The following is a 12,639-nucleotide window of genomic DNA, read 5'->3' as shown; positions in this document are numbered from 1 at the left end:
TTGACTTGGGTTCTCACAACAACCCTAGGAGGTAGGTGTTATTATTATCTCCATTTTACAGATGAGGAAACTGAGGCAGACAGAGGTAAAGTGACTTTCCTAGGGTCACCTAGCTAGTAAGTAGTAAGTGTAAGGGTTTCCTAATTGACAGATGAGGAAACTGAGGCTCACTGGGTGTTAGTGGCCACAGCTCAAACCAGCACCTAGCCCTCCTCCCCGCCAGACCAGCACTATTGCCACAATCCCATTCTGCCCACTGAGAAATGATCATGGTGCCTTTTTTTCTCCCCCAGCCCCGACCAAACTTACGGCCTCCTCCAGGTGTTGCTGGTCTGGGTTATCGTTTGGAGTGTGCCTCAGTATTTCTCGCAGAAGCAGTGGGTACTTTACTAGCCGACTTCGGGGGATATCGAGGAAATTCCAGAGGTCCAGCTTCCGACTGAAGGGCGACTCCAAGCAGCGCTGGAGAAAGTCCTGCACGCGGTGGTCCTGCTTCTTGTGGTCCAGCAACGCCTTGGCCGCGACCTGGTTACTGCAGTAGCTGTCGTAGGAGCTGAGGCATGGCAGCTGAGGAGGAGAAGGAGAAACGGGGCTGGAGAAGAGCCTGCCCCTTCACCAGGGCCCATCAGCCATCTTATCCACAGCAATGATTGATGCCCGCAGAATCTGAAAAATGCTCTCCAATTCATTATCTCACTGGAGAGGCACTACCCATTTTAAACATGGGGAAACTGAGGCACAAATAGGGCATGGAGCTCCAAAGTATCAAAGGTGAGATTCCTGACTCCAAGGTTCAACATCCTACCCACTAGGGCACACTGCTTCTCCGGCAATGGAAAGGGATGGTTGTAGAATTCACCATTTGTTGGGAGGTGAGATTCCTGGTCAGATCTGGACAGGCGTCCTTCAACTAAGTGAGTCTGGGATTCTTTGATTATATACCATTTATTTATGGCATACAGTAGGTGCTTAATAAAAGGTTACTGTTTAATGACTTTTTAAAACATCACTTCGTTGATAGCAAGTTTAGTCTGCCCATTATGTTGTGCTATATGCAGCACTCAACAATCATACATTAAGCACCCATCAGGATAAGAGAGACCAGTGCTAAGCACTATGGGAGATAAAAGCTGAGCTAACACCAGTCAATTCCTGGCCCCCATGGTTTGTATTATTTGAACATAGGCTTAAAGGATGAGCTAGAAAAATGTGAATTCTTCATTGTACGTCCGTTTTAAGGTTTTAAGATATCAAAAGTGTATCTGGTTGATTTAGGTCCTCTATTTTAATTGGGTTCTTGCTAATAAATCTTTTTTCTTTTCTTTCTTAAGAAAAATGTTTTTAACATTAATTTTTTAAAAATTGGAGTTCCAAGCTCTCTGCCTGTCTCCCACCCATTGAGAAGATAAGCAAAACAATATCAGTTCTATAAGATGTCAGTTTTACATGTAACGTCATAGCAAACCTTTTTCTAAGGAGCCCACAAAGCAGCCCACACCCACAAAGATCTGGGTTACAGTTTTGCTTTAAAATGAGGAGATTGCTACATTAATAGGCTCATGGGATCCCAGAATTGTGAGGGACCTCAAAGGACAACAATTCATATCTTTGGCCTTTCCATCTACTCTGTGGCTACACCCTCCTACATGCATTTTGTTAAACAGAGTAGGAGCTCTTGGACAGCGGGGACTGCTTCTTTTTCTGTTTTTATCCTCAGTGCTTAGTATAGTATTTGGCATATAGTAAATAAATAAATACTTTAACTAAAATTTAAAAACTTAATAAATGCCTTTTGGTTCACTCATGTCATGGAATATGCTGTCTCATATTATTTATTATCCATCTATAACATATGGGGGGGGGGGTTCAATGAGGTAACTGACATCCATGGATTGTTTCAGATCAAATACTCTCTGAATAATTCCCTTTCCACCATTAGCTATTTGTATTTCCTCAACATGTGTTTGAACAAGTAATTTCTTGAACCCAAGTGTCTGGCTCTGTAGTTATCTTTCTTGCATAGCACTGAAGAGAGCTGCCTCTTAAAAGGTATTGATCTTTCGGCCTCTGTACTTTTTGATGAATTAGCCGTCTTCCCCAGTTTTCTGTCATCCATGTCCTTGCTTAAGCAATCGATACCACCAACAACCTTCCCCTAAGTCACTGATGATGATACGGAACAGAAAAGGCCAAAGCAGAAAGCCCTGGGAGCCTAGAAGTTACTGGGCATCCATGGGATGATGAAATACAAAATTTAGGGCAGAGCTGTCACCAGGGAAAACCCAGATTCAGGAACCCCTTGGAAATGACTGTTAGTATGAAGGTCTGTGACTTATCAAAGGTCTCTGGGCATGTGAATCTCCCTGCCTCCCCATAAAATGCTAACTTCCCTGACATGTCTCAATCAGCTACACTCTAAGTACAAGCTCAAAGATGGCGGCCAAGCAATTGTGGCTGGGGGCAACTTTGGAGAATATATAGCTAAAGGGCTGCAGGATTCTAGAACTGGGAGGGGCCTTTGCAAGGAGATAGTCAAACCCATCTTTGAAAAAGTACCTCTCCTACCACACACCTGAAAAGGGGATGTCCTGGCTCTGTCGGAAGACCTTGAGTGAGGGAAAACCCACTCCCTCTCTCCCGGGGCGGCCCATTCAGCTCTCCTAGTCTGGGCAGCTTCCAGTTGGGTGGAGGTTTTTCCTGACATCAGGCCTGAATAGCCCCTGCTGTTTCCACCTACTTCTCCTAGTCTGAGCCCTCTGGGGTCAAAAAAAGCTTCCAGAGTCCCTCTCCCAGGCGAAAACCTGTCAAATACCCCAAGAGGGCTCTCTCCTGGCTCAGCATTCCCAAGGCCTCCTGTTCATGAACTCAAGGTTCATCACCATCCTGGATGCTCCCCTCTATCCCTGCCACATTTCCTCATCATCCTTTGAACAGCAACTACTAGTCATCATACCAGCACCTGGTCTTTCAAGTGACTGACCATGACAGTCAGGATTTATGACCCTATTTAATAATATTTCACGGTCTGAGAGTACTTTCTTAAGACAAAGCTATAAGATTCAGGAGCATACATGGCTTCTTCAAAAAAAAATTGTAGTTAAAATAAATCAATAGATAAATTCCAGCTGTTGTGAAAACAATGAGTTAATCGACAATTATTTGAATGCCTACTGTATGCCCAGAAGCTGAAAATTTGAACAGATGATTAGATTTTCTGCAAGTAAAAATGTAGGAAATACTCAGTGTGGTCACTGTTTAGATGTGATGCATCTTACTTTCAGAATTTTGTTTTTGTCCTCACATCCCCAGTCCTTGATCACAAAGCTTGGCATACAGTAGGTGATTAATAAATGTCTGATCTGTGAATAAATGCATCCATGTACAGAGACTGTCACTAAAAAGGAAACCCAGTCAACTCACATTAAAACAATCATTTGCTGAGGAAACAAGTGAAACTCTTGACATTTTGTGACCACGGGCTTACACGTGAAGAGAAGTCCAGCTAGTGGTACCAAGGAGGTTGAAACTTTTCTCAGGCACTGCTCCCCCAAAAGTTAGGAGAAAAGCGGTGCTTGTTTAAAAAAAAGAAAGAAAGAAAATCACCCTACTGCTGTTTGCTTACTTATAATTTAGATCAAGGTTAATTAAAATGGGCCTTGGGGCCTGTTTATTTAGTTCCCACTTCCTCTTTTATCAAAGACCTGGAAATGCCCAGTGTTTTCATTATACAGAAACCAATCAGCAGTAACCAGAGGATGTAAACTAACCAGGGACCCCCCTTCCCCATCACTGCTGACTGCCCAATTGTACCATTAATCTCCATTATCCCCGCCAGGCTGCCATGGCAACCCAGGCTGCCTCTAATCCTGTTTTCACACTTGGCAGGTTTTGCTTGTTTCCTGGGCCCACGGAACCTGAGAGGCTGAGTCGACTTCCCCCCTTAGTGGGCCCCACTGCAATGTGTACATCGGGGGTGTCTTTCAGACCTCAGGAAGCTGCCCCCTCTTAGTGGCCAGCACAGGGTCAAGACTCACCCTGAATACACAAGGTGCTCCACTGAGGTTGGGTGCAATGAATCAAAGGGAGGGAAATATGCCCAAATCTTGTGCGTGTGCATGTGTGCGTGTGTGTGTGTGCGTGTGTGCGTGTGTGTGTGTGTGTACGCTCATACACATTTATTACTAGCCAAAGAAATCCTGAGGGATTTTTCAACCTAGATCTACTCAACTTTGGTCTTCTGGAGGGAGACTCTGTTTATTACAGGGTTTCCCCCCTTCCTACTAGATCAAGGATTCTTAACCATTTTTTGTATCACGGATGACACATGAATAATGTTTTTAAATGCATGCCAGAAGATACACGAATTACAAAGGAAGCCAATTACAGTGAGGTATGGCGCTGGAATATTAACAAAGTAAGTTCGCGGACCCCAGTCTGACATTCTGTTTGTACCAGTTGAATTCTGTTGCAACAGCCTTAGTGTGTGGACCCTGGGTACGATCCCAGGGCTTTAATATAAACGGAAGGGCCCTCAGAGGTCGCTTCGTCCACCTCCTTCTTTTTACAGAAGATGCAACGTGGTACCATGTCCCAAGACCTGGATTCCAATCCCCTACCATTGACACTTACCACCATGTGTGGGTTTGGGCCTAAGTCACCTAATCTCCTGGGGCCTCAGTTTGCTCATCTGTAAAATGAGTAAACTAATTGGACTACAGGATCCCTAACATTCCTTCTAGTTCTCAACGTAGGTACACGTGGAATTAAAGATGCTGTCCATTTTCTAACAGAGAGGGGATGGGCTCACATTTATTTTCTTGGATGTGGCCTGGAATTAGTTTTCTTGACTCTGCATATTTGTTACAAGGGTTTTTGCTTTTGTTTTTCCTTTTTTTGGGGTAGGCAGAAAGAGAAAATAGTTATTTGTTAAAGTGAAATATTAACATTGTGTAAATAAAAAGAAATCGTAGCCTGGAGAGAGAAAGAGACGAAGCGGCACATTTGGGAAATGGAACCCGTCTTCCCTTTTGACAGAAGGTACTTATCCCATCAACCTTGGCCAGAGAGACAGAACAATCCTATTTTTTGTGTCTGTGTTTCCTGTCTCTCCTCCAGGTATTAAAATTTCATTAGAAACTAAATTACCCGAGAACTTGTCCTAGAGAACTAATAAATTATTCTGGAACTCTTAGAAGGGTAGGGGCAGACTCAAATTACTTGGAAAGTTGCTTCTTTAGGATACTGTTAACTTCAATGACCTGCTCTCCATCATGAAGGACTTTGAAGCATCTTTGTGGAAGGCTTGCAAGAATTCCCTTGCATCCCCATCCTTAATGTCTTCAAAGTTAAGTAACTCAGCTATTGGAGGTCAAAAGGTCCAGCCAGCATTGGCCACCTCAGAGGGTCATTTGTTTGAGAGGGAAAAGAAAATCACTTTTTCTTTCTTTTTTGAGGGGTTGGGGGAGGGGTAGGAAAGAAATACATCTTTCATGAGTTGAATGGCCTTTGCAAAGTATCCTCATTCAGCATCTCCCTGAGCTGTTTATTTTGTTCCGTTAAGAAGCCAAGGCCTCACACAGATGTGCCCCTGTGTTTACAGTTCTCACCCACGTGAACACATCAGCACATCTTGTCAGCCAAGATGGATGAGGACCATTTCTCATGAGGGACTGCTAACAGGCTTCTCCCAATGGGGGAAGTTCCTGTTTGATGTCTGGACGGGCCAGAGAGCAGCCAAGTGGCACTTTCTGGAGGGAGCCTCTTCCTTCAATGTATCTGCAGTGAAAGTGCTGGGATTCAATGGTACCAAGACCCTCCCCGCCCCAAACTTGTTATTTAGTTTATGTATGGGAAAGGGACTGGACCTAGGATTTTATTGCTTTAGGGAACTCCAGGTGAGAAAACTCTTGGCACTATTGGCACCTCATCTTCAATTTGGAGTCTTAGGGAGTGGCCCAGATCACAGAGAGGTCAAGCAGCTTATTACTTGCCCCGAGGTCACAACGCCAGTATGTGTCAGGGCTGGGACTCAAACCCAGGCCTTCCCAGGTTCAGAGTCAGGTCTTTATCTAAGCTACCATGCTGCCTCATTTATTTTACATCTATTCTGCATTTAATTATTTATGTATGGGTTGGTTCTTCTCAATGAGAATAAGCTTCCTGAGGGCATGGACAGTGTCAGTTTTGTCTCTGTATCCCCTATGCCAAGGATGGTCTCATCAAACAATCAATGGATCCACCAACGAGCAAGTATTAAGTCTTTATTATGTGTCAGACCCTGGGGATTCAAAGACAAAAAAAAGGAAACAGCCCTGTCCTCGAGAAACTTACATTCTAAAGAGGGCAACGCTGAAACTCAGCCAGGGTGTCCCCGAAGTCTTACTGCAGCAGTAAGGTTATACACCCTCTGTCATTACATGCAAAATGAATTCAAGAGAGATGCCAAGTCACTTGGGGGTGAGGCATGAGTTTGAGTGGACCAGGGAAGGCCTCACGGAAAAGGTGGTAAGTCCTGAAGGAACCCGGGATCCCTACAGGCGGAGGCGAGGAAGAGGTGGGTTCCTGGCCTGGGGGACTGGGATGAAGGCACGGAGACTGGAAATAGAGCAGAGCGCTTTGTTTAAGAAGGAACGAGACAGACAGCTAAGAGGTGCTCCATACTTTGAAAAGAACCGAATTTCCTTAAAAGCTGAACTGTGGGGCCCTCAGAGCCAGTTATCAAGATGACGTCGGAGTCAATTCATTGAGTGTTTACAAAAAGAAAGCTTAGGCTGGAGGACACAAGAGCTATCTTTTGGGATGTGAGAAGCCGTCAATTAAAAGAGGGATCGGCCAGGCGAGTTCCTGTGTGTTACCATACTTTCAGGTGTGGCTTTGGACCAGGTGGCTGTCGAAGCCTCCTCCACCTTCTTAAATGTTGTGAAGTGGCTGGCCAGGGCCTAACCTGCCTCTGCCCTGAGTTCGGATCCTACCGTGTGGCTTTGAGGTGTGGGGGAGTCCTTCGTGTAGGAGAAAGACGGCTGGACTTGATCAAAACATTAAATTAAAAAAAACAAACAACTGTTTCTAATATGACAGCATCTCTATTCTTGATTTAGAATCAACTGCAAACCAGCCTCTGATAGTCAACAGAAACTAGACAGTCACCAGCACATTCGTGTCTTATCAAAAGCGGCTTCTCATCATCCTGATAATTCTGGGTCTGAGGGGTAGAGGAGAGAGAAGTGCACAAGCCATCTTGGGGAGTCTTGGGTCCCACCCAAAGCGGTCCATGAATCAAGAAAGAGTTACCAGGGCCCAGAACCCGCTCTCTCTTCCCAGAGATCGGGCCTTTGTCCGAGAGGCTCCAACTTTTTCGGAGGATTTATTTTTTACCATGGAAAGAAAAAGTTAGAGCACAGAGGGCTATTCGCATTAAACTAAAGGCCAAAAATATAAGATGAATCGAGTTTTCCTGAAATATTAAGGACAGCTCCCTGAATTATTCATCTCGGAATATTACTGAGCCTCCGGTTTGCCTGGAGACATTCCAGCCCTGATACTAAAATGGTCTGCCTTGACGAGAGACCCCAAGACAGTCACCTTCAGAGTTTTCTGGAGGACTCCAACAGGCGACCCAGGGTGAATTCCCAAAGCGCAACAGAAAAGGCTCCACACAAGATTCCAAACTCAGTTCAAGCCAACCACCATTTGCTAAGCACCTACTGTGAACAATAAGGCAACGATGTCCCCGGATAATAAAGAACAAGACCCAACCAACCTCGAGCGAGGAAGAAGTAAACCTGTGCTGCATCACATCCCCAGCACCCCCTGCAGCGTCTTGCACACAATAGCCTAATAAACGCTAACTGAGTTAGGGTCTAGACAGCAGAATTTAGGGTGCTGAACCTGCCTCCCTCCACAAAGCGGAGCAGTAAGGTACACTCTTCAGGGCCGGGCTAGACTTTTTCCTCGTGAAATACCCTTGCCCCAATGCATCGCCATCCCTGCAGAGTAGCTTGAGAATTAAAGAGATAAAAAACTTGGGAGAATGGAACAGACTGTTCCACCACAGGTGTCTTAGCTGTGGGATCTCTTCCTTGTGGACAATACCTTCAACAGCGTAGGCCACTACCCCTCCATGCCTGCTCACACACACCATGGGGGTGTTGACTGTGTCATAGAATCAAGGACTGAGAGCTGAAGATTCCCGAGAGACTGCTGAATCCAGCTGCCTTATTTGCCAGAGGATGCCTTCCCCTAACTCTCCCACATGCCAGAGGCCTTCTCCAGGACTCTTGGCGTTATGTGGGTGCACCAGAGCGGCTCTTGGCCTGTTACCTAACTGACCCACTCCTTTTCCTGGCACTGCACCTCTCTGATGTTATCTTTTCCTGCTCCTTTCCGTTGGCGATTTGGCATTGGTCATAATAATGGCAAAAGTAAATGATGGCTAGCATTTCTATAGTACTTTAACTCATATTATCCTCACAACTACCCAGAGAGGTAGATGCTATTATTATCCCCATCCTATACATGAGGAAACAGAGACTGAAAGCACTGAGGTGACTTGTCCAAGGTGACACAGCTGGTAAGTGGGACCCTGTCCACTGCATCACTTAGCCACAGTCTATTTATTCCCACCATACAGCGCCAACTGGGTGACCTTGAGTAACTCAACCTTCCTGGGACTTAGTTTCCTCGTCAGTAAAATGAAAGGACCAGACTACATTCAAAGGCCTCTAAGGTTATTTCAAGGCTTGGAATCAAGATTCTGTGACCATCCATGGCCCTCTGGGTGTCCTGCCAAGACAATGGGGTGTTCCATTCTCTTACATTAAATATTTGGAACTTTATAATCTCTCAGTGGTTAATGGATTACTGAGCAGAAATAATTAGCTCGACCCTGGACGTGCTTAAGATGACCAAGTAGTTACGTGTTGCGGTTGGCCTTGGCTGTGTCTATACAACTACAGGGTGGCTTAATAGTTCCCTTCATACCAAACCAGAGCTCTTTAGAAATTTCCATATGGAAATAAAAATGGCCCCCAAATGGCAGTGACTAAGTAATCTGAATTACAGACTAGATTTTATCTTGCAAAGACCACACACTCTCCAAGGAAATGAAACTATACAAGCTCCAAAGGGTGGTGAAGCCACAAAGGCAGATATCAGTCGGCTCCTGTTTCCAATGAGGACCTCTACACAAGAAGCAGTGTGCAGAGCATCCTGGAGGAAATGAATGACTGGTCAATAGTGGGAGCTAATGTTAGCTAGTATTTATGGGCCACTTTGGGGCTTGCAGAGTGCTTTCCAAATATTTTCTCACTTTAAGGTCATAAGGGGATGGGCTGGTCACATAGCCAGAGCCTCAGCTAAATGACGTGTCCATCACAATGGGTAACCACTAGCAACCACAAAACGAGGGAATACCTGGGGGAAGAGCCCCTGCTTCTCCTCCCAGCCTAATGAATAGATGCTGTGTGGAGACCCTTTTGATGAAACTTGAGGAGAAGGTGGGGATGGGGTACAACGTGCAGTAGCAGAGGAAATACCCACGTTGATGAGCTCGCAGATCTGATTAAGTGTTGAAGGAACTTAAATTCAGTCTATTATATTAAAGCCCATAGTTGCAAATAGACAGCATAATAATAAACTTATGTGATAATAATATGATAATAAATATAGCTTTAATAATAATAATTTTATAGTAAATATAGAAACAGTCTAAATATTATCTTTTTCCTTGAAAACTATTTTCTTTCCCTAATCGGAAACTAATTAGGCTTACGGAGGGGAAAGGAATAACAGAAGTAAAAAGAAACTCTAACTGAAAGAATGAAATCCATCTTTAATCCAACTTGAGAAAGTGTCTTACCCATCCCACCAGGATAGGGCCAACATGCTCAGTAGATCCGTCCGTCTTCCTGACTTCTCGAAGCTGACTAAGAAGATCTAGAGTTGAGGAAAGAGAAAGGAAAATTTCTGTTACACATCCCCCCGGCACAGACGCAGATGGGATGGTCTTGTCTACTCGCATTATCATATCACCAACTATGGACTGGTTCTAACACTACTTCATTAGGTCTACACGTCCTGACTCATCCAGAGAATCAAACCTCACCTTCGTGCAGAGGGATTAGAGAGTCCAGGGTTCCAAAAATCTGGTTTAATTCTTGCTCTGTCATTATGGAGAGTTTAAGCATGGGGTCATGATAGGCCTGTGAGAGCAAGGTGAGAGAGAGAATGATACAATTAAAATCCAGGGAAACACGTTTATTGAAAAAGTCATATTAAACATTTTTTTTTTTGAGGTCAAGATGTACTCAGCTAATGAAACATCCCAGAGACAAGTGAAAAGTTAGACAACAATAAAGGACTGAAAGGGTGGCTGAAGGTCATGACAGAAGCGATGTCACACTCAGTTGAAGACGTGAGTCATTCATGGCTCCGTGAACCAGACATATGATCACTGCGACAAGGAGCAGAAGAGGGGGGCTTCCCTGGTAAGCGGGGAAGGCTGGAAAGGAGGAGTGGTTAGAGATAAGGATATGGTGCAGTGAGGCCCCAACCCTGTTCAGGGAGAGGCTGGGGAGCTTGCAAGGTTCTTTTATTTTTTATTTTATTTTATTTTTTTAACAGGTCTAAAATATATACATAATTATCTATCATATGAAGAAACACAGGTGCATAAACCATACTGGTAATCTAACATCTAATCATACAAGGTTGTAGTTACACTGAAGGGGGCTATAGGATCACCATAAATATGAGGATTGAAACCAAAGTTACTTTTACAATCTCCAAAGGCTGTGAGGAAAATTTGCATTTATTTTTGGCTATTCTTTTTCTTTTCTTTTTTTTTTTTTTGGCAAGGCAATTGGAGTTAAGTGACTTGCCCAGGGTCACACAGCTAGTAAGTGTCAAGTGTCTGAGGCCAGATTTGAATTCAGGTCCTGTGCTCTATCCACTGTGCCACCCAGCTGTCCAAGGGGTTCTTTTAGAATTGACCTCCATGAGGGGCAGCTAGGTGGTGCAGTGGATAGAGCTCTGGCCTTGGAGTCAGGAGGACCCAAATTCAAATCTGGCCTCAGATACTTGACACTTCCTAGCTGCGTGACCCTGGGCAAGTCACTCAGCCTCAACTGCCTCATCAAAAAGCAAAAAAATAAAAAATAAAAAATAGAATTGACCTCCATGGACTCTTCTAGAAGGCTCCATGAGAGGCACTTGATGGTGGAGGGCACTGAATGCCAAGATAAGAAGTCTGAGCTTTATTCTGCAGGCCATGGGGACTTACTGAAGGGGAGGATGGGAAGTGACGGCCAAACGGTGCTTGGGGAAGATGAGCCCAATTATCCCAACTTGTAGGATGGATAAGGAGGAGACTCAGGTGGCAGGAATCTCAGTTAAGAGGAGGCTGTAACCGTAGTCCAGGGATGAGGTGACAAGGGATCAACTATGTCGGACCAGAGGTCCCCTAGTCCAACCCCTTTGGGGGAGGAAACTGAGCCCCAGAGAGGAAAGGTGACCGCCCAAGGCCATGGAAATAGTCGTCAGCGGCCAAGGCAGAATTTGAACTCGGGTCTTCTGCTCTTTCCATTTCCACTTAATTAGAGTGGGAATGGGAAGGAAGGAGGATGAGAGTTATCTTTTGAAGGAAGAATCTACCCATCCACTATCCATCTAGTTATCCACCATCCATCCATCCACGTACTATCATCTATCCAGTCATCCATCCATTCACTATCCGCTACCTATTCTTTCTACTCATTTTTTTTACCTATCCATTCATACACTCATCCATCTTTCTATGATTCATCCATCCACTCATTTCATCTGTCTCTCTCTCCATCTCTCCATCTTCTGTGCCCTGTACAGTCTTGGGCTACACGCCAGATCCTCATACAGCTGTGGAATTAAACCGCATCTCCCTCTGGCCCCTGCTGGAGACACGGCACCAGAGAAGCCGTTCTCCTGGGGGTCTGGCATGGAGCGTCCCCTCTGAGCTCCTCCCACAAGGCCGTGGTGTCAGCCCCAGGGCCTCCACTCTTTGGGTGCCGGTCCTAGTCATAATGCGCTCTCACCTCCGTCTTGGCACACAGATCCGTTTAGAAGTAAGAAAAAAAATGAGTCAGCGTGAAAACTGCCAAGAGATGTCAACTTTTTATTTAAGTACCTTTTTTGCTAATTTCAAGTCCTCTATCAAGTCCTCTTCTCCTTGGGAAAGCTCAAATATTGCCTGAAAGAGAAATAAAAGCCATTAGATGCTACTTTGATTTAATCTCTCTTAGGAAATCCAACTGCCTGGACCGGAGTCAGGCTCGATTCCAAATCAAGTGCCTGATTCTGCCTCTGGGCATCTTCCCTGGCCAGTCCCCGGGCAAGGAATCTCTCCCTCCTCATCTCTGCCTCCCGGATTCTCTGCCTCTTTCTAAGCCCTGCTGAAATCCCCCTCCTACAGAAGCCTCCCCCAACCCCTCTTAAGGCCAGCACCTTCTCCCACCAGACTGTGGATTCACTGAGGGCAGGGACTGTCTTTTAGACTTTCTCTGTATTCCCAACACTTAGAGGCACATAGTAGGCACTGAATAAATGCTTGCTGGCTTGAGAGAGAGAGACAGTGTGTGTGTGTGTGTGTGTGTGTGTGTGTGTGTGTGT

At 45.1% G+C, this 12,639-nt stretch overlaps 1 protein-coding gene across 4 annotated transcripts in view; it reads right to left on the bottom strand.

The window, feature by feature from the left end:
- ARHGEF3 (Rho guanine nucleotide exchange factor 3) overlaps positions 1 to 12,639 on the bottom strand; it is a 301,199-nt gene that overhangs the window by 12,685 nt on the left and 275,875 nt on the right. For all 4 annotated transcript variants that reach the window (XM_027835846.1, XM_027835848.1, XM_027835849.1 and 1 more), the window contains 4 exons: positions 12,158 to 12,220; positions 10,103 to 10,199; positions 9,857 to 9,933; positions 310 to 567 (listed from right to left, as the gene is read on the bottom strand). In XM_027835846.1, the coding sequence (XP_027691647.1) occupies positions 310 to 567; positions 9,857 to 9,933; positions 10,103 to 10,199; positions 12,158 to 12,220 (495 nt within the window). The remainder of the gene's footprint in view (positions 1 to 309; positions 568 to 9,856; positions 9,934 to 10,102; positions 10,200 to 12,157; positions 12,221 to 12,639) is intronic.

This window comes from Vombatus ursinus, unplaced genomic scaffold, assembly GCF_900497805.2.
Source record: "Vombatus ursinus unplaced genomic scaffold, bare-nosed wombat genome assembly UNPS02014817.1, whole genome shotgun sequence".
NCBI classification, from domain to species: Eukaryota; Metazoa; Chordata; class Mammalia; order Diprotodontia; family Vombatidae; genus Vombatus; species Vombatus ursinus.
This window is presented reverse-complemented; position numbering and strand designations above follow the sequence as displayed.